This window comes from Podarcis muralis, chromosome 5, assembly GCF_964188315.1.
Source record: "Podarcis muralis chromosome 5, rPodMur119.hap1.1, whole genome shotgun sequence".
NCBI classification, from domain to species: Eukaryota; Metazoa; Chordata; class Lepidosauria; order Squamata; family Lacertidae; genus Podarcis; species Podarcis muralis.
The window spans coordinates 75,881,782-75,909,257 of record NC_135659.1 but is presented as its reverse complement, the minus strand read 5'-3'; the positions used below and the strand labels follow the sequence as shown (position 1 = coordinate 75,909,257).

The 27,476-nt window shown below is 43.1% G+C and overlaps 1 protein-coding gene across 2 annotated transcripts in view; it reads left to right on the top strand.

Annotated features, from left to right (window-relative positions):
- Positions 1-27,476, top strand: part of PTPRT (protein tyrosine phosphatase receptor type T) — a 619,644-nt gene that overhangs the window by 260,589 nt on the left and 331,579 nt on the right. For both annotated transcript variants that reach the window (XM_028734967.2, XM_028734972.2), the window contains exon 6: positions 1,422-1,596. In XM_028734967.2, the coding sequence (XP_028590800.2) occupies positions 1,422-1,596 (175 nt within the window). The remainder of the gene's footprint in view (positions 1-1,421; positions 1,597-27,476) is intronic.

The following is a 27,476-nucleotide window of genomic DNA, read 5'->3' as shown; positions in this document are numbered from 1 at the left end:
GATTAAGACTTCAATTAATTCAATCAGAACCACTTTGAAAGTTAGTAGGATGAAGACATTAGAATAAGCAACTGTTATGAACACAGTATTAAATGCATTACATTTACGTGGTTCATCTTAAAAATGTATTGTGAGAAGTTAAAGATGCCTTTCACAACACTGAGCAAATAAGCAGTATCTGTGTGAACACATTCCCACTAATCTCACTAAAAATACTAGATAAATAAAAGCATAAATAAAAGAAGCAGGGGATCTAAAAATAATAATGAATATAAGAAGCATCTTCTCTCTGGAAGCTAGCATCTTCTCTCTGGAAGCTATTGCTGTTTGTTTTGTTTGTTTGTTTGTTTGTTTGTTTGTTGCTTTATCTTGGCCAAGGCAACCCAAAGTGACTTACAACCAACCTACCAATCAACAAGTTCACCCATAGATATATTAAAAACAAGGAGGAGGGAAATATTAAAAACATCCCACCCACTTTAAAAAAGGCCACAGATAGTTAAAGACCTGGTTATGAGGAAAGTTTTTGGCGCCTAAATAGAGGCCTGTTTGGGTGTTGCCACCCTCCAGACATGTAGAAGCGCCTCATAGTAATTGGCCACAGGCCCTCCAAATCTCAATCATAAGGTTGTATGAGCTGCTCATGTTAAGAGCTGGTTGTGCCCAACGCATATGTACACTTTTGCTTCATAATAGCTGACAGTACATGCTTTATGTTTATTACTTTCTCAACTGAAGCCATGGAAGATTCCATGTCTTATCTATTAGCACAGGGCAGATTACCTTATGATCTGGCATGTCCTAAATTATAGGTTTCTGAAAAATGGGGATTGATTAGCAGGTAATAGAACATTCTGTTGAATTCTGTGGTTTCCTTGCAGGCTACTTTACACATCCCTGCCCAGCAAAAATTAAAGTGTTAACTCAGAAATATTTCCCATTCCGACTGCATTTAACGTGGTCTATTCTCAGACAACCACACAACTATCTGGGAATAACTCCTATAGTGGCACTTCTGAATCAATATGTATATGTTCCACCGCATGCTATTACAGCCTCTCTTTATGTCAGGAAAGAGGGTGTTAGAGTTCTCATTCAATGTTTTCATGAGCTGATTGAAAGATCCCACTAATGGAGTGGGGGGGGGGATAGAAACTATTCTGGTTTTTGTAAACGAACTGTCTGTTGTGGCAGCATTTGTTTATAGTGGCTTTTTTTGGAGGGTACAAAATCCTTTAAGACAAGGACTGCATGTCTCAGTAGAACTATTGAGCTTTGCTAATTTCTTAGAAAATTATTAAGGGGACGATTATGTGTATGAATAAAAAACGATGAAGACTGAAGCATAAATGAATTAAATGATCTTCTTGCATGATCATATCATATTTTCTCTCTCCCCTCCCCTCCGGTTGATTTGACAGCAGTGGAATGGCAGAGACACAGCTTTAATGGTCACCAGAGTCGTCAACCATAGACGTTTTTCTGCTACGGTCAGCGTAGCTGACACTTCTCAGCGCAGCATCAGTAAATACCGATGTGTCATCCGCTCAGATGGTGGATCAGGAGTTTCAAACTATGCAGAATTAATAGTGAAAGGTAAGTGGCAGCTAATGAAGTTAGTGTGTATACATGTGTATTGTCTTCAGCACCTGCGCAGGACACAGAGCTCTGACAGTGGACCAATGAATCCAGTATTAAAACATTTAAGAGGGGGGAAACACGACCCACCAAGCAAATTTCAGTCCTTGAATTTCAGTCTCATGAACATGAACAGGAAGTACTTGGTGACCATAATTAGAGTACCAGATTTTATTAAGTCAATTTACTTTTTAAAAATACATTTTAAATATTGTATTGATCTTTGATTTTTACGGACATCATCCTGGAATCCACGTTTTAGATGAAGGTGCAGTTTAGAAACATTGAGGATAATTTTAGAATTGAAATTTTAAAATATTACCAAGAAAGAACAACAGGTATTTATTATTAATGCTACTGATATTTATCAAATATGTGCAGGAGGAGTACTAGCTTTTGAGTGAAAGTATCTGCGGACATCTATCCTTAGATAGAGAAGGCAAGAGCTGGCCATTGTTGTTGCAACTGTAATGCTATAATGCAGCGGTTCTCAACCTGTGGGTCCCCAGATTGTTGTTGGACTACAACTCCCATCATCCCTGAACTCTGGCCTTGCTAGCTAGGGATGATGGGAGTTGTAGTCCAACAACATCTGGGGACCCACAAGTTGAGAACTGCTGCTTTAATGTGAGCTGTAAACAGTGATGAAGTGATGAAACCCAGGAGTCAAGACATTGATAGATTTTATGTTGAGAGTAAACAGATGGGGGAGGTGGAGAAGCTGTTGTGGTAGACACTGCTGGTTTTTTGGTTGTTGTTTTTTAAAGGGGGGGTCAAGATAATTAAGTGCAGATCAAGTATAATTTTGCCAAGACTTACTTTTCTTTGTTTCCATCCTCTTATTGATCAGGTAAATTTGTGAGAGCTTGATGCGAGGTTAGTCTAATGAAGTACTGCTGTCCCTTTGTAATTGTATGGATCAGTGCTTCCGAAAAGACCTAATTTGGTGAGGGTAATATCAAATTTGTAATGATGTGCTTGCACAGAATTTGAAATGAAAGCAAATTGGAATTGCCTAATCCCAAAGAGCCGCTTATTAAATTCCAGTGATGTGTTTGGATATACATTATATTAGTTTGTAATTGAAGACTAGGTCAATTGACAGTCTCGTCTCTAAATCTGTAGATCAAGGCAAGCTCAATTCACCCAAGTGCACAAAGGCAGAAGGGAAGTAAAATGTTCCTTTTCTCTTGTTGAAGAAAATCCTGCATGAAATACATGGCAATAGATGTGAAAGGGGGGAAATGTGTTCACTTTGGAGAAGATGTAAAACAAGATGGTCACAATTGGGGCAAATTTAACAATCAGCATTATGCCAAAAAACTGAAGTCATTTTCAAATGTTTTTTTTTTAATTGGGGCAGCAACTTGATTAAAGAAAATTCATTGTGTGGGTGATATCTAAGGTGACTTACCACTAAAACTGTCGGTGAAATAGAGATGGAGGTAATTTTTGGCAATTCTCCTGCAGTACCCCATACCCTCCTTTATTTTTTTCTCAGAAGGGTTCCTATCCTCTGCAACAGATTAAGACAGGCACTACAAAAGGATCGCTGGAAATTATATTCCCCCTTTACTACTGATTCCATCAGTGGACAGTCACCATTGAGTATCACCTTATGGGTTTTAGTTGATTATTGATCTGAATCTATTGAGCTGAATCTATCTATCTAGTTCACATGTCATAGAAGTGTGCATCACCTTAGAAGAGATATTATTTGTTATGAAAGAGAGAAAAGGGGGTTAAATACTCTCATAGGCAGTTTTATAAGTAATTGTTTAAAAGGTTTTTTTTAAATCTACTGACTAATTAATTCATTTGATGATAAAGTTTTAACATGTTTAATCTAACACTCAATTAAAGATTGCAACCTTTCTTAAACTTTTATTTGAATGTTAGAGTGGAGTCTACACTCCTTTCACTCAAGAATTCACAAATTGCATGTGGAGTCTCTCTCTCTCTCTCTCTCTCTCTCTCTCTCTCTTTCTCCCTCTCTCCCCCCTTCTAACTTTCCAGGCACAAATTAATATGCTGGTATTTATCTTTAAAGCCCTCATGGGTTTGGCCTATGTGTTTCCTAAGGACCATTTCCTTCTCACATGTTCGATAATTATCTAAGGAAATTCCCCTGATTCTTCTGTCTGGTGAGACACAGCTGACTACTAACAGGGCTGCCCATTTTCTGTAGCAGTGGAATGCTTTGGCAAGCAAGATGTGCTAAGCCCTGCCATTGTAATGCTTTAGGAAGCTGGTAGAGACATGGCATGACTTTTCAGAAAGACCTTCAGCTTCTTTTTTCATTAGCATTCTGTTTTGTTTTGTTTTGGGTTTCTTATGTAAATATTGTTGTATTTTTACAATTATGTCCAATTTGGGGATCATTATGTATTTTAAATGCATAATGAAGTGTTGCTTTGTTAACTACCTTGTTTGTTGGATTGTGTGCTTTCTTTAAAAATGGAATAGGCAAGATATAATTGTTTGAAAAAGCATAACATTTTAAAACACTTGAAATCTGGGCTGCGTGTACACTACACCTGCAAAGCACATTTGGAGCACATTCTTTCCCTCAAATAATTCTGGCCACTATGGTTTACCCTTCACAGGCTTAATATTCCCAGTAACCCATAAAAAAAACAAAGTTATAAAATGACTTTGTTAGTTGTTCAAGGCATACTACTAAGTAAGTGCTTATTTTGTGATGAAACAATATTTAAATAACATTTTTGTAAGGACTTTTAAAAATGCAAATTAATACACTACAGATTTATGCAAATTTGACATGGACTGGAAATAGCCACTGATCCGTTTATCACTACTTATATGATCCCCCCAATTGGAAATAAGGATGCTAGTTAGATAGATTTTGCTTCATGAGTACCATCAAACCTTGGCTCCTGAATGCCTCCATTACTATACATTTTGGCTCCTGAACGCCGAAAATCCAGAAGAAAGTGTTCCAGTTTTCAAACGTTTTTCAGAATCTGAACATCCAATGCGGCTTCCGCTTGAGTGCAGGAAGTTCCTGCAGCCAATCAAAAGCCATGCCTCGGCTGTCAAACATTTCAGAAGCCGAAGCTGAACAGGCTTCCAGAATGGATTACGTTCGACAACCAAGGTTGGACTGTAATAATAATAATAATAATAATAATCAAGGCCCTCCACATTTTCATGAAACCTTTTGTACCAGCATCGCTTTCCACACAGGTTAAGCAACAGCAATGAGAGTTTATCCCCCAGGGTTGAGTGCTATAGTATTATATTTTCAGCTTCAAGAAATGTGACTCAGCCAGTTGAATATGAATGTATGGTTTGCTATGAGAAGCAAATCGTGGATTTGATGTGCTGTGCAATGAGGTTGCTCCGTTCCACCTCTGTGTGTGCACATGTGTGTGTGTTTAAGCGTCCATAAAGGATACAGTGGTGCCTCGCAAGACGAAATTAATTCGTTCCGCAAGTCTCTTCGTCTTGCGGTTTTTTCGTCTTGCGATGCACGGTTTCCCATAGGAATGCATTGAAAATCAATTAATGCGTTCCTAGGGAAACCGCCTTCAGACCAGGTCCGGGGACAGTCTGTCCCCGGACCTCTTCTGAAGGCTGGGGGGGGGACAAGGGCTTTTCTTCCCACCCCCAGCATTTTAAAAAACCCTGGGACAGCGGAGGACTTCTCCGCTGTCCGGGCGATCTTAAAATGCTGGCGGGCGGCATTTTAAAATCGCCCCGACAGCGGAGGACTTCTCCGCTGTCCGGGGCGATTTAAAAGCCCCTGGGAAGGCAGGCAGGGGGGACAAAGACTTTCGCCCCCTGCCCGCCTTCAGAAGGTGTTCCCGCCCCCCGCCCCGCTTCGGAACAGCGTTCCGAAGTGGGACGGCTGGGGCAGGTCTTCCCGCCCCCCCTCCCCGCTTCGGAACAGCGTTCCGAAGTGGGGCGGCTGGGACAGGTGTCCCCGCCCCCCCTCCCCGCTTCGGAACAGCGTTCCGAAGTGGGGCGGCTGGGGCAGGTGATCCCGCCCCCCCCTCCCCGCTTCGGAACAGCGTTCCGAAGTGGGGCGGCTGGGGCAGGTGTCCCCGCCCCCCCTCCCCGCTTCGGAACAGCGTTCCGAAGTGGGGCGGCTGGGGCAGGTGATCCCGCCCCCCCTCCCCGCTTCGGAACAGCGTTCCGAAGTGGGGCGGCTGGGGCAGGTGATCCCGCCCCCCCTCCCCGCTTCGGAACAGCGTTCCGAAGTGGGGCGGCTGGGGCAGGTGATCCCGCCCCCCCTCCCCGCTTCGGAACAGCTTTCCGAAGTGGGGCGGCTGGGGCAGGTCTTCCCGCCCCCCCTCCCCGCTTCGGAACAGCGTTCCGAAGTGGGGCGGCTGGGGCAGGTGTCCCCGCCCCCCCTCCCCGCTTCGGAACAGCGTTCTGAAGTGGGGCGGCTGGGGCAGGTCTTCCCGCCCCCCCTCCCCGCTTCGGAACAGCGTTCCGAAGTGGGGCGGCTGGGGCAGGTCTTCCCGCCCCCCCTCCCCGCTTCGGAACAGCGTTCCGAAGTGGGGCGGTTGGGGCAGGTCTTCCCGCCCCCCCTCCCCGCTTCGGAACAGCGTTCCGAAGTGGGGCAGCTGGGGCAGGTGATCCCGCCCCCCCTTCGGAACAGCATTTTAAAATGCTGGGGGTCGGGAGCGAAGCGCTGCCGACCCCAGCATTTTAAAATCTCCCCGTGTCCCGGGAAGGTTTTAAAATGCTGGGGGTCGGGAGCGAAGCGTTCGCTGCCGACCCCAGCATTTTAAAATCTCCTCGGGACAGAGACTTCTCTGCTGTCCCTTGGAGATTTTAAAATGCTGGGGGTCCAGAGGGAAGCGCTGCCGACCCCCAGCATTTTAAAACCTTCCCGGGACACGGGGAGATTTTAAAATGCTGGGGGTCGGCAGCGCTTCCCTCCCGACCCCCAGCATTTTAAAATCTCCTCGGGACAGAGACTTCTCTGCTGTCCCTTGGAGATTTTAAAATGCTGGGGTCGGCAGCGAACGCTTCGCTTCCGACCCCCAGCATTTTAAAACCTCCCCTGGACACGGGGAGATTTTAAAATGCTGGGGGTCGGCAGCGCTTCCCTCCCGACCCCCAGCATTTTAAAATCTCCTCGGGACAGAGACTTCTCTGCTGTCCCTTGGAGATTTTAAAATGCTGGGGGTCGGCAGCGAACGCTTCGCTCCCGCCCGCCAGCATTTTAAGATCGCCCGGGGCAGGCGGGGGGAAGGCAGGCGGGGGGGAGCAAAGACTTTTGCCCCCCGCCGGCCTTCAGAAGAGGTCCTCTTCTGAAGGCCGGCTGTGGGCGAAAGTCTTTGCTCCCGACCGCCAGCATTTCCCTATGGGCTTTCGTCTTGCGATGCAAGCCCATAGGGAAATTCGTCTTGCGAAGCGCCTCCAAAAGAGAAAACCCTTTCGTCTTGCGGGTTTTCCGTCTTGCGAGGCATTCGTCTTGCGGGGTACCACTGTATTGTGTTCCTGAAATAATTCACACATCTAAGGACAGCTCTGGTGTTATTTGATTCGGGGAAGGGAGAGCTGTTCCTTTATGTCTGCTTTTATTTGGTCATTGCAGTGAAGTGTTACATCACAGAATCATATAATTGTAGTGTTGTAGTCCAACCCCCACCAATGCAGGAATCCTGCCCACAGCTGTTCCTGTTTGGGCTTGAACCACCAATCTTCTGGTTAACAGCCAAACACACTGCCCCACTGTGCCACAGACTGTTGCAGTCCAGTGCTGGGATTGACCTTGAAATAATAGGGAGAGGGAAGAAGGGAGCAGAACATAATTTTATTTTACTCATTCCCTTCAATTTGTGTCACACCAGATTCTGAAAGTTCAAGGTGAATTTACACGTCTTTTGAAAAATAGTAGGGCAATAATTTGTGTCTCAACTGATTATTCCTGTTCATTTATAGCACTGTACTGCACTCTTTAGCCAAAAGACTCCCAGAGCAGATTCATATACTATTAATTAGAATGAAGTGGCTACATTTTTCAGAAGGAAGGCCGCATTGGCAGTAAGACATCCATTCAAAGGCCATGTATTAGTGGCCATGCAGCCACATGTATAGACGACACATGTAGACTATGTGCACACACACCACACATGCAGCGCAAATAGTAACGGGAGAAACTTCTAGGAATGGGAGAGAAATCTGATTCAATTCTCATTTATAGGTGAACCTAGTTCATTTATAGTTTCTGAAACAATATGCAAACTGGAACATAGCCATTTCCTGATCCGATCCAAAGATAAAGTTGCAGGGGCTGGCAGGCCACTCTCTGTGCATATACTGGCATAATTGTGTATAAAAGGTGTATGTTAGGAGAAATGTGTATGAATCTCCATGCAGACCTTTCTGTAAAACAAAGAAACAACAACCGTCAGATATTTTTGCAGACACTGTTGAAAACTGAAATTGACAGATTCCCCCCCCCCCATTTAGAATGTGGTTTTCCTTAATCTAAACTATTGAATAGGTAACAATGAGAGTCGGATCTAATGGTAGTAATCCTGTTCCCATGAGTTAAAGGTAAAGGTAAAGGTACCCCTGCCCGTACGGGCCAGTCTTGCCAGACTCTAGGGTTGTGCGCTCATCTCACTCTATAGGCCGGGAGCCAGCACTGTCTGCAGACACTTCCGGGTCACGTGGCCAGCGTGACGAAGCTGCATCTGGCGAGCCAGCGCAGCACACGGAAACACCGTTTACCTTCCCGCTAGTAAGCGGTCCCTATTTATCTACTTGCACTCGGAGGTGCTTTCGAACTGCTAGGTGGGCAGGAGCTGGGACCGAAAGACGGGAGCGCACCCCGCCACAGGGATTCGAACCGCCGACCTTTCAATCGGCAAGTCCTAGGCGCTGAGGCTTTTACCCACAGCGCCACCCGCGTCCCATGAGTTACCATGTGCTTAATTATAAATAATTTGTACGAATGTTGCAGACGAAACCATTGCTTTCTGGACATGAATAAAATGCACTTCACTGAGAAGGGTGAGCACATTCCATTTCTGTCACATCTTGAGAATATCCTGAGCACTTAATCTCTCCCCTTCCCCCATGAAAACTTTGACATTTCTCTTTTTGAATTCCATTGTTAGTATATGCCCTGTTCTACAGGATTATTGTTTTTTAACTATTGATTCTGATTCCCCCCCCCCTTTGCTCATTCATCCTCAACTAACAACAGCAATCAATTCGCTATTCATCTTCTCAGCATTTGGATTACGCATCCTGAGCGTGGGGGAAAGATGCCCACAGTTTCAAATAGTGCAAATCACCTTTTGTAAAGCCATTAAGGAGACGTTCTCTTGTTTTTTTAAGACAAAAATCCCTAAGGATAATTTGATACTGTGTTTAAACTTCTTTAGCTGCAGCTGGCAGCTCAGAGATTCAGCCGGGTCTCCTTGGTAGCATATCTTCCATTTACACAGTGCTATCACTTAATTTTGAGTTAGAAACAGGAGCTAACAAATGTGCTAACTTTAATTTGTATGTAGTCAGAGGTGGTGGTAGTGGGCTATCCTTCAGTAGGAAACGTTTTGCGTGGCAAGTCCCCTCCCCCCTAGTGAAATGAAGACACAGGACACTTTATTTAAGGTTAATGGGCGTAAAATTTATTGATTACAGGAATTGAGAGATATTGGCCTTAGGCATCGGTTCCTATCGACTACCCGGCATCAGCCCAATTGCATGAATACCAGGAAGGGTTAACCACCAGCTGGGGGAGTACTGCTGAAGTACGCCAACTAGGATCCCCGGGTGTCACCGCTTGGGGGCATGCCTTAGTTCCACACCTCCATAGGCTTAGGACAGGGCAATGCCCCCCGGAGTCCGGAGAGGAAAGTCCCCAGGTGAGCCAGCCTTAAGTGTTCCAGGCCACGCCTCCCCAGCCCGCCGATTGGCTGGCTGGGGCGATGACGCGCCCGAGGATTACCCTACTCTCGTGGGGGCTGTCAGCCAGCCCCCACATGCATAGGGAGGGGGTGGGCCCGCAACCCCACCTCCTCTCCAGCTCGGAAGTGGCTTTATGTAAAACAGGTAAAGTGGAAGTGCATTGGCTATTACAGACCCCTTCTGCACAAGGGAAGCAAACAAATTATAGGCAACTCTCCATTTGTGTGGAGGTTGTATTCCGGGTCATCACACACACAAGTGAAGTGCACATAAGTCTGCCCTGCCCCATTCCACCCTTGTTATACCCTTTCAATGCTAGAAATGGCATGTGCATCAGCGGTCACATGCCAATCAAACATACAGGTTGCTGCCTGTATGTTTCATCTATGAATACCAGTATTATAAAAGGTAAAGGTAAAGGGACCCCTGACCATTAGGTCCAGTCGCGGATGACTCTGGGGTTGCGGTGCTTATCTCGCTTTACTGGCCGAAGGAGCCGGCGTACAGTTTCCGGGTCATGTGGCCAGAATGACTAAGCCACTTCTGGTGAACCAGAGCAGCGCACGGAAACGTTGTATACCTTCCTGCCAGAGCAGTACCTATTTATTTACTTGCACTTTGATGTGCTTTTGAACTGCTAGGTTGGCAGGAGCTGGGACCAAGCAACAAGAGCTCAGCCCGTCGTAGGGATTTGAACCGCCAACCCTGCTGGGCTAGAGCCATCCAAGATGGAGGGGTTGCATTTTACATTTACCTTTACATTTATCTCTTTTTTTGTACTTGGCTTTTCTTTTTCATTCCACCTACCAATGGTTTCAGAGGGCAAAAGAACCTGCCATATACTGAGTCAGAACATTGGACCATCTTGCTCAGTTCAGTGGGACCTTGGTACTTGAATGACGTGGCTTCCAAACAAATTGGCTCCCCAACACCGCAAACCCAGAAGTGTTCTGGTTTGCGAATGTTTTTCGGAAGCTGAACGTCCGACGTGCTTTACGCGGCTTCTGATTGAGTGCTGGAAGCTCCTGCAGCCAATCAGAAACCGCACCTTGGTTTTTGAACCGTTTTGGGAGTCGGACTCCTGGAACGGATTGAATTCGAGAACCAAGGTACCACTGTATTTTCAACACTGGCCTACAACAGTAGTACAGGGTTTTAGACAGGAGTCTTTCCCAGCCTTACTTGGAGAGACCTGGGACCTCCTGCGTGCAAAGTAGCTGCTCTACAACTGAGCTATGGCTTTTCCCGAATTAAGTAGAAGATTAATTAAACCAGCTTCATGGTTTAATGGTTTCCCTTCCTTTTAGACAATATATTAGGGGAACTAAAAGGCTTTGGATCCTGCAGTTCCAATGACTTTTTAATTTGCCCCCTTTCATCGTTTGCTGCTCTAATGGCAGAGCTGCAATGGTGGCAGATCTTTCTGCCTCTGTAACTAGGTAGGCCTCTTTTGGTAGATCTCCTCCTCCATCTTTGAACTCTCAGCATCCAGCAGCTCCTCAGCTACCCTCTCCAGGAGCTTAGGATTTCTCTACCTAAGAGAGCTTCTAACAGCTGTGCTAAGAAAGATATAGGTGGTAAATTGCTCAGCCTTCATTCAGTAATGTTGATGGGTCTTCTGCAAAGGTTTGGTATTGATACAACATACAAGCAGAGTTCAGCACATGAAATGTAAGGGCAGCCTGTTGATCCAAGAAAGGTGCAAATGAGTTGCATAGAAATTTTAAATATACCTAATTCCCAGAGGCGAACAAAAATCTAGACTTTCATCTTCACTGGCAGCGTTCAACAGTGGAAGTAGAATGGAGCTTGATTATGCTCAGTTGTACTTTTTATTTCAATTGAGCTATTCACCCTAAGCCATTTTCCCCCTTCTGCACTCTTTTAATGCTGCAAATGAGGTTGTAAAGGCTTGTTTAAAGTAAAGTGCTTGGGATTTTTGGAAGCCAAACTATTACTTAGAGCTGCCTCTGACAACAGTCATGTTTCTGAAGAGAACAAGTCAAGCCGTTTTCCACATTGATTTTTAAATGCATGGTTGTGCCCTTCTGAGCCATACCCATGTCAAAAAATTAATCAAAAGAATGTGTTCCATGGAAAAAATTGTGAAGAGTAGTTCACGTAGTGAAAGAATCAAAATCTACTCCAGTTGCTACTGTACATTGGTATGTGTGGCTATCACTTTTTCCTCATCTTCTACCAGGACTGATGAGCTTGGTATTGCATCATTATTCCCTTGCCTGACAGATTAACGCAACAACTGAGATGAGTATATGGAGAAGATTAATTTAGGAATTAGCATAAATTGACTTGGCTTTGTGAGCAGGTGATAGAGGTTTTTAAATGACTATGCAGCAGCATAATTTTGAAACATGCCTGTTTGAATTTTACCCAGGAACATGAAAGTGATAATTTGAATGAAAGGCTCACTATTTGATAAAAGTAACATGCCCTCGACTATCATTTTGGTCATCATGGACCAAAAAAATATAAAATAAAATGCAAATTTTATTCAGGAACTTAAATGTGTAAGTTATCACATCTGTAGCCCTTTGGATCTTGATAGATGTCATGCAGGTAATTGATGATGGATAGAAATATGTTGCCCATTATGATTTTAGGGAAGAAAGCACCTTGTAAGATGGATAGGGGCAGAAACATGGCCATACCTTAAAATCTTAATGTGAAGATAAGCCTTCAGGTTTTGCATGAAATACAAGCATCTGTTTCAGCATATTTGTGCCTGAAAAGCTGCTTTTCATAGCCCACCAACCCTCTGCCAAAATCTGGCACCTCCTCTTACCTTAGAAGAAGACATCCTCTGGCATGGCACCCCTTGCACTAAGAATTTAGGGTTCAGGAAACAGGAAGAAGTGCTTGTAGGAAGGTCTTAGGGCTCAAGAACAGCATGGCATGACACCCTATAATAATCTTTATTGTGGTCCAACTACCCATAACATGGATTCAGAATAAAATACAGATTCATACAGACAACCCCCAGGGAAGGGAGACTGAAACCTTATTTGTTTAGTCATGGGTATATTGATCTATATACTGCTATACCAGCTGCACTGGCTCCCGGTGGAGTACAGGATCAGGTTTAAGGTGCTGATTTTAACATTTAAAGCCCTATACGGCCTAGGACCCTCGTACCTACGGGACCGCCTCTCCTGGTATGTCTCACAGAGAAACTTATGGTCTTCAAATAAAAACATCTTGAAGGTCCCAGGCCGCAGAGAGGTTAGGCTGGCCTCAAATAGAGCCAGGGCTTTTTTGGCTGTGGCTCCAATCTGGTGGAACACTGTCACAAGAGACCAGGGCCCTGTGGGACTTGACATCTTTCCGCAGGGCCTGCAAGACAGAGCTGTTCCACCAGGCCTTTGGCCAGGGCACAGCCTGACTCCCTCCCTTGGCAATCTTCGCGGAGCTCTGGCCCAATGGTTGCCAGTGGCTTGATTTGAATTAATTTTATAATAAATGATTTTAGAGTGTTGTTTGTGTTGTACTTTTGTACTGTTTTATTGTTGTTAGCCACCCTGAGCACGGCTTCGGCTGGGGAGGGCGGGATATAAATAAAATTTATTATTATTATTATTATTATTATTATTATTATTATTATTATTATCTTTGATTCGTATGACTACTGTAAGAAACTTTGCCAGGGCCACTGTGATATCATTGGACTTGTCATCTAGAAGATATTTGGTATAGAGCCAGCGTGGTGTAGTGGTTAAGAGCGGTGGACTCGTAATCTGGGGAACCGGGTTCGCGTCTTCGCTCCTCCACATGCAGCTGCTGGGTGACCTTGGGCTAGTCACACTTCTCTGAAGTCTCTCAGCCCCACTCACCTCACAGAGTGTTTGTTGTGGGGGAGGAAGGGAAAGGAGAATGTTAGCCGCTTTGAGACTCCTTCGGGTAGTGATAAAGCGGGATATCAAATCCAAACTCTTCTTCTTCTTCTTCAATTTGACCTGGCTGATTTGCCAATAGTGGTTTAATCAATAGTTCCCTAGCTTGATCATATTGTCCACAATGCAATAAAATATGCCTCATGCAGTCAACGTCCTGAGAGCATCCACAGATCCTATTTTGATAAGGGATACCTCTCAGTCTGTCATTTAACACTTCTGATGGGAATACATTTAATCTGGCTTTGGTGAAAATACGCCAATATGTTGGTACAGACAAATTTCTAAGATATGCAGGTGTCTGAATATTGAACCCATAGTGAATTCCTACTGCTAATGGGCCACAGATAACATGAGATTGAGATCGGAGATCACTATGTGATATGTCCCAGAGCCTTTGCCTCAGAGATTTAAGGGTGGTATCATAGCCCAGATGTTACAGGAGAGAAGGTGGCATACCAATCAATGTGGCTTTTCTAACCATAATTTTCATCCATGAGCTGGTAAACTTCTCATTGTTTAGGTATGGAAGTAACCCCTTCCCTAGGCCAAAGACTGAGATCTTGAGCCAGTATCTCAGGGCAGCCTACCATGCTTTAGTTGATAAAGAACATTCACCTGTTTCTAAAAAATAGTATTGCATTTGGAACACAATTTGGAACTTGTAGGAGGGACCAGAGAAACTTTGCCTGGAAGCCATTGAACCTGGAGAATGAGCCATTGAACCAGATGTTTGAGGCGTAGAGAAGTTGAGAGACAGATTTTGCATTAAATACCTTAATGGCTGATGGAACATAATGGCCTCCCTTTGTCTAAAAGAATGGAAGTATAGCCAGTTTGCTTACCTCCACCTTTTGATAGGCGGTCTGCCAATGATGTTTCCAGGAACTGGAATGATGGAATAGAAGCCCAGGAAGAATTTGGTCTGCGCTAGTTTGTGACCGTCCAGTACCCATTTACTTGGGGAGAATCTCTTCTCAAAGTCCAGGACTTTTGATTTTTCATAATTGATGAATAACCCATTACCAGAGCAGTAGTCTGAGAATTTAATGACACCGTAGCAAGAAGACCTTAAAGTTGAGGAAACAGGAAGGGTGCTCCTTTTAGCACAGATGCCCTGCCAGAGGCAGAAGATAAACTTTTCTAAGGTAAGAATAGGGCTTTGCTTTTCATTTTTCAATCCCATGGCAGCACTGCCAAGGGGAAGAAAAAAGCTGTTGAGAACCCATTCCCTCCCAATTAGCAGAAGAGAGGGGTCTCTCTGAATATGTGTCTGTCTGATTGTGTGGCAAGTGTACATATGTGAGTGTGTGCTGTATATGTGGCTAGTATGTGGTATATACTGTATGTTCTGTATGTGTGGTTTTCATGTCATATGCAGTGTATGTGTGTGTGTGTGTGTGTGTGTGTGTGTGTGTGTACATTAGCCATTTTGGCTACATGCCACTGGCAAGTAGCTCTTAGCTAAAGAATGAGATGGACCACTTCCCTTAAGAATCTTCAGGAATTTTTACAGGTATTAGCCTAACAGGAGCCTCTACAAAACAAAGCTGCAAGAGACATATTTAATGTTGGCAACCAGAACAACTTGACCGTCTGTCCCTGGCTGCCCATGGACCACCTGTCCCCCCACCCTCTTTCCTTCTGTATCCTCTTTGGGACTTGTCCTTAGTCTGTCTGTCTTGAATGGATAGATTCCTTTTCTGAGGCTTCCCTGGTTATTTGTCTCATGTTCTTTGCCTGTACCGCAGACCTCATTCTGTCCTTGATCCTCTGATATTGAAAGGCATTTAGAGCAGTAAATATTCTGCAACAAATTAGTTTAGAGCCATGCACTCATAGTATAGGATAGATGAAGGGAGGAAAACCTTTATGTGATTTGACAGATGAAGGGGGGAACCTTCATGGGATATGTCATTGCTATCACTAGTTGTGTTACTAGCAAAATGTCTGGGGAACAAATTGGGCTTTATGCAGATAAGTATTATAGTAGTTAACACTGATGGGAGGAACTTACAGAGCAGGGCACAGTAAACTGGTGTGTCCTATTAGAGTTAAGGTTTCTTGCACTTGCCCTGTCTATCCCTTTGCCTTTTCTTCGGGCAGATTATAACCTTGTTTGTTTTCAATGTATTTTCTAGTAAGTCTGCCGCAGGAAGTGTGTGTGTATGCATTTGAAACAGATGCAAATAGCAGAAAATTCTTGGGTTATCTATCCTTAGATCCCATAAATCAGACTTAGTGTGTGCTTTACTGCCCTATTTGGTAGCCTGAAGCTAGTATTGAATTGCACAACGGTACACAATATGCAAATTGTTTGTTCCTCAGCAGGCCTGTGTTGCTTTTTTCTGCTTTCTTTCTTTCCCCCATAATAGCAGATAAAAACTTTTTGTAATACCTCTCTGATCTCAGTTTCCTTTGGAATTTTGCAGAAACTCTTGGAAGCTGCTAGCAACATTATTTAGAAGTAGTTTATCATATAAATATGATGATTAATCCAAAGTTTTGGTGAATTGGTGTCTCTTTACAGACAGTAGGTCATATACAATACCTTTTTCTATGCTGTTGAAGGCAGATTCCAAGAACGTTAGTGTGTACTTTTCCCATCCCTGTAATACATGCGATTATCTCATTGCACCTGGTTTCCAATTGCTCTTTATGTTTGACACTTTATCATGTATGTATGTATGTAAGGGACGCGGGTGGCACTGTGGGTTAAACCACAGAGCCTAGGACTTGCCGATCAGAAGGTTGGTGGTTCGAATCCCCGCAATGGGGTGAGCTCCCGTTGCTCGGTCCCTGCTCCTGCCAACCTAGCAGTTTGAAAGCACGTCAAAGTGCAAGTAGATAAATAGGTACCGCTCCGGCAGGAAGGTAAACAGCGTTTCCGTGCGCTGCTCTGGTTCGCCAGAAGTGGCTTAGTCATGTTGCCACATGACCCAGAAGCTGTACGCCGGCTCCCTCGGCCAATAAAGCAAGATGAGCGCCGCAACCCCAGAGTCGGTCACGACTGGACCTAATGGTCAGGGGTCTTTTACCTTTATGTATGCATGTATGTATGTATGTCTGTATCCATCTATCTATCTATATATCATATATCTATTTATCTACCTACCTACCTACCTACCTATCTACAGTATCTATGTCTGTAACCCCCCCCAAAGACAATAGAAATGTAGGTTAGCAATAGAACTGCTTCATTGAACACTGCCATCCATCATTCTGCAAGAACTTCACTCTATATATATACGTCCTTGTGTAGATCTGTTTTCCCACCAGTTGTCTATAACCCTCAACACATGTTTGCAAAAAACCCACACCCTTTGCTCACCAACACCTCTCAAAGTTCCAATAAGTGGAAAATTAGGCATCCGATTTAAGTGTTTTGGTGAGAGAGAAAGATAAAAAGGTAATGAATAACAGAAACAAAACCCTGTTGTCAAGAAGAAAGATTATACAGGATCTATGGACTAGGTTAATAGAGGTCTCGTAAGGTCTAGCTTAGTGGTAGAGCACCTGCTTTTTATTGGGGCGATCCCTCGTCAATATCCTGTAATGCTGCTGCTCATGAGTGTGGATAATACTGAGATAGATGAACCAATGGGCTGACTCAATATAAAATAGCTTCCTCTGTTCCTATGAGCTGTAACCTTGAAGGGTATTAGGAGAGCTGGTGCAGCATAATGGCCAATTGACTAAGTTGTGGATCCTGAATTATTCATTTTTAATCGTGTTTCTGCTATGGACTCACTAGGCGCTCTTTGGCAAGCTGCTCTCTCCCAGTTTCAGCCCCCTTCTCCTCTGGGAGATAATATTACTAATTATAAGGTTATTATAAGGATTGCATCCAGATAATGCATTTGAAGAGCTATGAGCACTTACGTGCAAGAGCTGTACAAAGTGCTTATTAATTGTTTTTCTCTCACTGCTAGTCTTGGTGGAAACATAGTGGAACATGGGAACAGTGAAGAAGATTAGCCACATATTATGAAATACTGTAGTCAGGAAAATTATTCTATGACAGCAGGGTGAGGAGGTGCAGCTACCTCCACACACATCAGAGAGACATCATGAGCATGGTTTCTGAGTAAACGTTTAGTGGATTGCAGCCAGTGGCTGTGTTCAAAGCATTATTTTTTGGAAGCAATTGATTCAATAAAAATCTGTGGGATCCTATTCCAAGAAAATAGGTTTGGATCTAGGCCAAGAAGGATGATTTCCCCAACTCTGTTTTAAAAGTAGCTCCTTTTAAAATGGAATTGCTGTGATGGAATGTAATGGAAGGACGGTGAGCAGAGGTTTTGATTGTATCTAAAGTTTAGGACCCGGGTGGCGCTGTGGGTTAAACCACAGAGCCTAGAACTTGCCTATCGGAAGGTCGGCGGTTCGAATCCCCACGACGGGGTGAGTACCGTTGCTCGGTCCCAGCTCCTGCCCACCTAGCAGTTTGAAAGCATGTCAAAGCGCAAGTAGATAAATAGGTACCGCTCTGGTGGGAAGGTAAATGGCATTTCTGTGCGCTGCTCTGGTTCGCCAGAAGTGGCTTAGTCCTGCTGGCCACATGACCCAGAAGCTGTACGCCAACTCCTTCGGCCAATAAAGCGAGATGAGCACCACAGCCCCAGAGTCGGCCACGACTGGACTTAATGGTCAGGGGTCCCTTTACTTTTAACTAAAGTTTAGGAAAGACTCCTGCCTGAAACCCTGGAGTCTGCCAGTCACTGAAGACATTATTGAGCTTGCTGGGTCAATAGTGGGAATCAGTTTTGAGGCGAAACAGCTTCCCATCTTCTTCTAAAAGTCATAGGACTACTTTGGCTACATGTGGAAATGTCACAAAAGAAAGACCAAACTGGTAACCTTGAGTCTGACTTTTCTTTCTCTACCCCAAAGCTATAACTTCTATAATTAACTTTCATCACTTTTCTCTGGCTTTTCAGCATATGACATGGATGAGTACCTATTCTGAGACACTCCATAGAAATAGGGACACAAGGAGAGAAGTATATGAGGCAGTAAGCTTTGCATATTCCTCAGATTTCCTTGATTTGAGTAGCTTTACTGTTCAGGAATTAATGGAGTTGTGGAGGGGAGCATAGTCACAATGCAATGTAGTGTGACAGGGTTGTGGGATTTGGGGCTGTCTGGCTTCCTCACTCCCACCAGATTTCAGGCCTGATTTATATGCGACAGAAGCCATGAATGAAGAATTTATGTCCCCATGTGCCCACACCAGGTCTAAATGCACTTAACGTGTGTGCATGCTAGGGACGGATGAATCTGTTCATTTCTCCTTTCTCTAAGTTTCTCATTCCAATATTAACTTCAGTACTCCACATTTCCACATAGGTTTTCATTATTATTTTTTTGAATGTCTTCATTAAAATTCATTAGCATTCAGTGAGGATTTTCCTCATATGCACATTTCTACAAGCAACCCCCCCAAAATGCATTTTTTGTATATTATTTCCATTAATCTATGCATTTTGCAGGGGACAAACAGTTGCTAACATAAGCATTTCTGTACACATTACTTGGCTGGCTAACTGCATTGCAAAATCCAGAGCAGTGTGAATTTTGAAATTGCATTTATTATGCAGGTTTGTCTTTAAATGCAAACTGAACTACATTTCTCTCTCCTCTCCCCTCTATTCCTAGTGCCAGCACACTGGATGCTAATGAATAATAATAATAATAAATTTTTATTTATATCCCGCCCTCCCCAGCTGAAGCCGGGCTCAGGGCGGCTAACAACAATAAAATAATACAACATTCTAAAATCATTTAATTATAAAATTAATTCAAGTCAAATTGGTGGCAACCATTGGGCTAGAGTTCTGTGAAGATTGCCACAGGAGGGAGTCAGGCTGTGCCCTGGCCAAAGGCTTGATGGAACAGCTCTGTCTTGCAGGCCCTGCAGAAAGATGTCAAGTCCCGCAGAGCCCTAGTCTCCTGTGGCAGAGTGTTCCACCAGATCGGAGCCACAGCCGAAAAAGCCCTATGTTCCCCATAGCTTAAGGCTGTGTGTGGGCCCACGATAACTATAGAGAACTGGAGTCAAGGAACAGCCATTGTACTCAAGTATGGGTTGTTTTTCATCTGGCTCTTCTTTCTGCTCAGTTTTTAGCAGGTTCTTGAAGCATTGCAAAGCCTGTTTCAAGACTATGGTGGGCAAAAGCAATTCTGTTGTACCACCATAACAAGCCAGCCTGAAAAGCAGTCCTCTACTATAGAGGCTAACCACAAAATATGTTAACAAAGGAGATGTTGCAGTTACAGATAGGTAGCCGTGTTGGTCTGCCATAGTCAAAACAAAAAAATTCCTTCCAGTAGCACCTTAAAGACCAACTAAGTTAGTTCTTGGTATGAGCTTTCGTGTGCATGCACACTTCTTCAGATACACAGTGTGCATGCACACGAAAGCTCATACCAAGAACTAACTTAGTTGGTCTTTAAGGTGCTACTGGAAGAAAGGAGATGTTGGATTTTTTAATTTTTTTTTAATGTTGACTAGTCACAGTTTTGTACTACAGAACCAGTGGTCAGGCCTGAAATGTGGATGCAGCAGTCAGCAGCAAAATTGGTAGAAGCAAAACATCATGTTGGGCTTAATGTGAAACAAGAAAATACTGTGCTGTTTAGAATAAATATAGGCCTGCCATAAGTCCTGATTTTCCAGGAAATGTCCTGGAATTTGCCTCTGAAAATGGCATCCTGGATTATTTTTTGGGGGAAATTGGGCAATGGGGGTTAAATCATGCTGAATATGCCTCAAAAAGCTCCAGGTTTTTTACTCTTGGAAACATGTCAACCCTAAAATATAACCCTTATTTAGTTAGTGACAATTATACTATCCTTTTTTTTCAAGTTTTGAGGCTTAGTCTGCAGGTTGGATTGAACTTCTTTCCCTTTCCTTTCTTACCATTAGAGTGTGTGTGTGTGTGTGTGTGTGTGTGTGTGTGTGTGGAGAGAGAGAGAAAATAAAATGACCAAAACTTGTATGCCTGTCATTTCCAACCATTATCATTATGTGCACACACAATTATAATGATATCAGACATTCAAACTTTTATTACCACTTCAAAATGCATTTTGCAAGGGAGAAAGAAAGAATTGATCTTTCAGTCAAATACTACATAGTCCCTTGTGGAGAGCAAACTAAATTAAGAAACACGTTTAAAAGTTTAGCTTTCAACTGATCGCTTGTACATCAAAAGCAGGGGAGCTGGTCAGCACTGAGTAGCATGGACAGTGTTTCTGTCTTACCCAGGCTGACTCTTCATCCTGCCAAAAGTAGAAAGAGGAAAGTGGAAAATGGGGTACCATAGGGGAAGAGGGGTGGGAGTTTTGCCACTGACTTTGGCTCAAATGTACAGGCTACATATCCTCAAGCAAGCAGAACCAGCCACCAGGATTTAAAACTGTAGTATCCTATGTTTGCTAGTTAGCTTTCCATTGCATGATGTTAATTTAGGCAACAGCTCGAAAAGGGGCTAAATATCTGGAGTGCAAGATTTTACCCTTGGTTGGTGTCCAGGAACATACAGAAGGGTTTATCTTAGTGGACAACATGTCAAAAATTTAACACTGTACAGTGGTACCTTGGTTAACAAACTTAATCCGTTCCGGAAGTCTGTTCTTAAACCAAAACCATTCTTAAACTGAGGTGCTCTTTCCCTAATGAGGCCTCCCACTGCCGGTGCCTTTCCACTGTTTGGATTCCGTTCTTAGACCGAGGTAAAGTTCTCAAACCAAGACATTATTTCCAGTTTTGTGGAGTTTGTAAACCAAATTGTGCTTAAACTGGACTGTTCTTAAACCGAGGTACCACTGTGTTTGAAAAGACCGATCAGATAGAAGTCAATATTAAGATCTTCATCTCTGATATCAGGTGTCGGTCAGGAGCAGGTCAGCAATAAATCACATGGCATCAGTGCTGTTAACTCTTTATTCAAGGGGGGAAATCTGTTCAGGAGGCCAAGCCTAGTGAGCACAGCAACTTGTCCTGATAGATCTTGCCCCTATGAGGCAGTTATGGGGACGGAAGATCCCCTCCTTCCCACAGTTGTCTAGGTCTCCTCCCTCCCTGGCAATCCCCAAGCAATCTGAGACTCTTGTCACTATGCCTGCCTTTGCTCCTCCCGCTTCATATCTCTTCTGGTTCCATGAGACTGGAAACTGGAGACAGGAGGGGAAGACACCCTGGCTTCATCACCAGCCTGACTCATCACTGCCCCTTGGCTCTTGCCTCATCACTGCCTCTTGCTTCTGGACTGCTCTCTGCCACAGATTCTTTCTGCTCACTAAACCCTGTTACCTCTTCAGCTTCCGAAACAACATACCAGTCTGCTCCCTCCTCTTCCTCTGACCATTCCTTGTTGTCCCACCATCAATCCTTGGGCTCTGAACCTTCTTCCCTTGGGGGTTCCTCATCTGCATCCAGCCAATCCATGACACCAGGGTTCACAAGTAAGAGTTATGATATAAGTTTTGTCAACTTTCCCCAACCTGAAGCCTTTCCATTGTTTTTTGGACCATAATTCTCATTAGTCCTGGCCAGCACATTTGTACTTCCTAGGGCTGATGGGAGTTGTAGTGAAAAATCCTGGGAAGGTGTCAGCATGTGTATTAAGAAATATTATATTCAGGCCAGTGTCTTGCTTAAATGCCTGCCTATCTATCATCTATCACAATTCTATCATACCACTCGTCCATGAAGTTCAAAGCCCCATTCCTAGGTCAATCTCATTCTGTCTTCAAAATAACTCTGAGAGGTTAGGATGAAATCCTGGGCCATGATGATCTCTCAGCAAACTTTATGATTGCATTAGGATTTGAACTCAGGTCTCCCCATTCTAGACCCAGCAGTTTCCACCTTACTGCTTCTGAAGGCACATCACTAGTAGCAACAAAGTAATCATAAAGGTTATCTGCAACCTTTATGCTTTGGGGCATAATCTAAATACATGTTTTCACCCCCAGAATAGTCCCCTCAAGTATAGCATTGCACAAATGTCAAGGTACAAACAATTTCATTTCTTCTTGCCCTACTTGCAAAATATGGATTGTGCTGTTTGAAACAATTCTTATACAATTTATCACTAAGTTCTAGCTTCTATTCATTCTCGAGTCCAGCTGAAAGCTTTTGATAAGGGGAGACAGTGATTCTTTTATAGTGGCAGTTTCTGTAATTCTCTGAGGTCTTCTTGTTCCATGTTAACTTTTTCTGAGACCTGCAATTCCATTGAAAGACATTACCCATTTATTGCCATGTTTCTCAAGATCAGCAGGTTTAGCCATGGGAAGGCAATATTCTTTTTAGCAACTTGAGGGACATCTGAGGGAAAGGATAGCCTTGGGGTTTTCTTACAGAATGTACTTTTTATGTTTTATGCTAACAATAAAAAGTAGTTATTTTTTTTGCAGTACTGTATAGGAGGAATCGTATGTGAAAACATGAATGATGTTGGTATATTTTCAAATAAGCAGTAGGACATTAGTAGCTGCCTTGTCTCTCCAACACGCCCACCCCCCTCCACACCACGGCACAGTCCAAAATAGTGACACTTGTTGCTCTGGGATTTCATACAAGAAAGCAAGTAGAAGATACTTAATGCAAGTGATCTGCTCTTCCATTTGTTTATGCTCAAATATTGTCAGATATGGGACTGTTTGTCCTCTGTAGAAAAAAGTGGAATGTTGATCTAAGCATAAGTTAAAACTAGATTGGAAACCATTCCCAAATCAGATAACTAGAAACATTCTGTCAATTCTTATGTCAATACTGGCTGCAACACAGATGTGTGTGGGCATATAAAAGAGAGCAATAAGAGGTGACATAAATTAACCCTTCTAAAATAGCTGTGGCTTCTCATTCAGAATGTGCCCCCCAAAACACTTTCACATAACTGTAATTCAAACATGTGATTCAAAGCACATAGTTCAGAATATAATTGAAATTGCTGCTATGCCACTCTACAATGGTAGACAACAGTGATTCAGTACTGAAACTAAGAATTTCATGGCCACCCAGTTCCATCTATAGTACAGTCTCTGTGGTGCAGCCAGCACATTGAGAAGAGTAAACAGTGGATATTCCCCCCCCCCCCAGTCCTCTCAGATATCATGCTTTACAACTTCTGCACAACCACATTACCGATCCATTAGTAAAATCAACAGCAACATAAGTTTGTCAATCCACTGAGCACCTGCAACCATGTACATAGTTTGGGAAATGTGGTGAAGTAGATCATGTTACTAAACTATAATTATGTGGGAGTGGAGGAAAGACACTCTGCACATGATTACTTCACACATCAATATTAAAGGCACAATTAAGATTTCTCTCTCGTTTCCATCCTGCTACATGCTGATGTGTTAGGGTCAAGTTGGGCAACTTGTATATTCTGGAAACCTGTATATATATTTTTTTTAAAAAATAAAAAATAAAATGAACATCAGTAACTATGTGGTTGTCTTATGGACTACTTGTGTAATTAAACAAGACACTGTCATGACCTGCAGCCCAGAAACCATGCTCTGAATGACTCAGGTGATGGTAAGACTTCAGCTCTGTCCTTGAAGGAAGAACTGCCAGAATCATCTTCTGGAGCCTCCTGACCAAAGTACACATTCTTGTCATCCTCTAATTCAGAGAAGGAGTAATCTACAGTTCCCTAGTCTCCCTGGCCCCACAAAGGCTCTGCAAAAGAAGCTGAAGACCCTTTAGCCAGCCAGCACTGGCGCTCATAAAGTTTTTGGTAGGAAACTGGGAGCTCTCCAAGGTCCTGCAGGTCCTCTGAGTGCCTTGAACTTTTGATGGGACACTACTGGGCTTTCCTTGCACAATCCTTTCTGCAAAGATGGAAATAAAATGCTTTGAGGCAGATAACATGTGTAGGATCAGTGCATCCATTGCAATATTTTACACACAAAAAAGACTTTCAGATAAGAATTATACTGCCTATAGGAAATATATTTTTTTAAATGTGTGACATATGGACAAATGTCAAGAAAGCCAGGGCTAAGTTAATTGCATTTAAGGTAGTCTTGTAGACTTTCTCCTTTGATTCTTAGAGTTATCAGTTCCTGTTATCTCAAGTAGCTAAATGCAAGAAGGTTGCTAATCTGCCTCCAAGCTCCAAGTGTATATCACTTTTGACCAATTAGCATTTTATTTCCCTCTTTGCAGAAAGGATTGCAAATTTAGTTAGTCAACAAATGCCTTTCTTGTTCTTTAAAGGAAGCCTTAGGAGGAGCCGTTTTCATTTAGGTTAAAATTAGATTCAGTGTTTTTAATAAGGTCAGTCTGGATATTGTAATGGTTTATTTTAATACAAGAAGCCTTCCTACAAACTGATAAATGAAAGTGCCAAACACCTCATTAAAATTATATCACTTCCATGGAACATTTTGCTGGCAGGGGTGGAGAGGAGAGGAAGAATTATTTAAGATATACATTAAATAACATTGCCATCTGTTCTCAATCATTTATTATTATTTATTTATTTATTTATTTATTTATTTATAATGGGCTGGAAGTATGGTTATAAGAACTCAAGCAATAATTAAAATCATGTTAGGCTCTTCTAGACTAAATTGGGGGGTTACCTAAGCACATTAAAGTAGATGCAATTTGCTGTAAGCTTTTCTTGCTTTGTTTGTATTTATAGCTTCATATTAGAAGAGAAATTGTGGGAAAGTAGCTGCTTAAAACCTGAGAAGGAGGACTGAGAGGACAGAAGGACAATTATTTGCAGTCAATGAACCTTGACAGTAATAACAGCTTTGATTCCTTAAACCATTTCTGCTTCTTTAGCAGGCAGGCAGGCAGGCAGGCAGGCAGACATTCATTCATTCATTCATTCATTTATTTGGTTGGTTGGTTGGTTGGTTGGTTGGTTAGTTGGTTAGCAGAGGTCAGTGGCTCCCATGCAGTGATTGATGCAGGGATGCAGTGATTGTAAAGTTAGATGCAATGTTGGCTAATACTTAATTTATTTATTGCATTTAGATACTATGTTCCTCCACGGTGCTCAAAGTGGCATACATGGTTCTCCCCTCCCCATTTTATCTTCAGAACAACCCTGTGAGGCAGGTTAGTCTGACAGACAGTGACCGGCCCGAGGTCACATAGTGAGCTTTGTGGCTGAGTGGGGGATTCAGGTCATAGTCCAACACTCTAAGCATTACACTGGCTCCCTCAGTTAAAACATGGGAACAGAGTTTGTGAATATTTAGCCCCGCCCTCTGATTTTTTTCAAGTCAGTCTATTAAAGTGGGTGAATGTTTGTGCTTCATCCCACCCATGCTGCCATAGTCACATGCCCTTTGTCTTTGTCCTTCTCCTTGCCAGCTGTTTTGCCCATGTGTATCCTTGACAGGCTGATTATTTAGTGCCATTAAATGAATGAACAAACATCACTGTTTCTAGGAATAATAATAATAATAATAATAATAATAATAATAATAATAATAATAAAAAATAATAATAATAAAAACATTACTTATACCCCGCCCATCTGGCTGGGCTTCCCCAGCCACTCTGAGTGGAAGGACAGTAATTATATAGCCAATTGGTTATGTCTATACAGTAGTAACTCAGAAGTCAAATGGAATCTGTTCCAGAAGTCCGTTCGACTTCCAAAAAGTTCGGAAGCCAAAGCGCAGCTTCCGATTGGCTGCAGAAAGCTCCTGCAGCCAACTGGAACCCATGTCGGACATTTGGGTTCAAAAGAATGTTTGCAAACTGGAACACTCACTTCCGGGTTTGCAGCGTTCAGGAGCCAAAACATTCGACTCGTAAGGCGTTCGACTTCTGAGGTACGAATGTATAACAATATTGGCAAGGACAAGTTAAACTTATGAGGAGTGCCCTCACACTTAAAATTGCCTTCAGTGATGTCATCATTTAGATTGTACAGTGTCACTGGGGAATGTGACAGTAGAAGGAAGTACAATTGACTGAAATAAAACAGCACTCCACGGGGACAGCAAAGAGCTGTTAATTGCTGCATTGTTTCTAAATGACGTACAGTTTTGAGAAACTTCAGAAAACCATATCTGCAATCACCCTTTCATGTATGTAGTGAATTCATGCAGCCATTCATATGGGAGTGTCCAGGAAGACAATAATAGATGAAAAATATTGCTCCTTTTACTGAACCCACATATGCAGTTGACCATATATTAGCACTGGAAAATAAGCCTCTAAAAGATTAATTGTAAAAATTGGGGGGGAAATTACTGAGTGTTAAAACATTGTCAGATTTTATATATCCTTGGTGGAGCTGTTTTCAGGACTTCATGCCTGCTAAAAGTAGAGCATGATTAGGTATGGGGAGAGAGAGATACAGTATCATAGATGGTAGAAAACTGCAGTCACCAGTAGATTGGTCCATGCCATGCAAACAATGTAAGAGGGGCAATGGAACATCAAAGTGACACACCAGAGACCAACACCAGCTAACTGTGACATGTAGTGAGAGAAGGAAGCCTGGGAAAACCAGCAAAGACTGGATCCTGATGAAAAACAACTGGAGTAGCTGGGCAGTAAGATTTCTGATAAGCTCAAGTGCTCAAAGTGCTTGTGATATATGTGATAATGGGACTGCAGTTGCACATTTTCTTGACTACATATTACAACAGACTTTCCCAGAGCCTGGTGCCCTCCATATAGTCTGGAGCATAGTTCCTGCCATCCCTGACCACACAAAAATAGCGTAGTAAGAAACAAATACAATACACTCCCCCCCCCCCCCAGTTTTAAATGCCATAGATTATCATTTGATGCAGTCTTACCAGTGCAGAATAGAGTGGAACTATTACTTCTTGTGATCTGTGCTTTTGCCTTTGTTGCTCACCTGAAAACAGAGAAAGGCCAGCCTAAGCTTTTTAATACCCCCCCCATTTATTAAATTTCTATACCACCTTTCATCTGAAGATCACAGGGTGATTGACAATATAAATAAGAAACAAAAACAACCCCCCCCCCATTACAGTTTAAACCAGGCATAGGCAAACTCCGGCCCT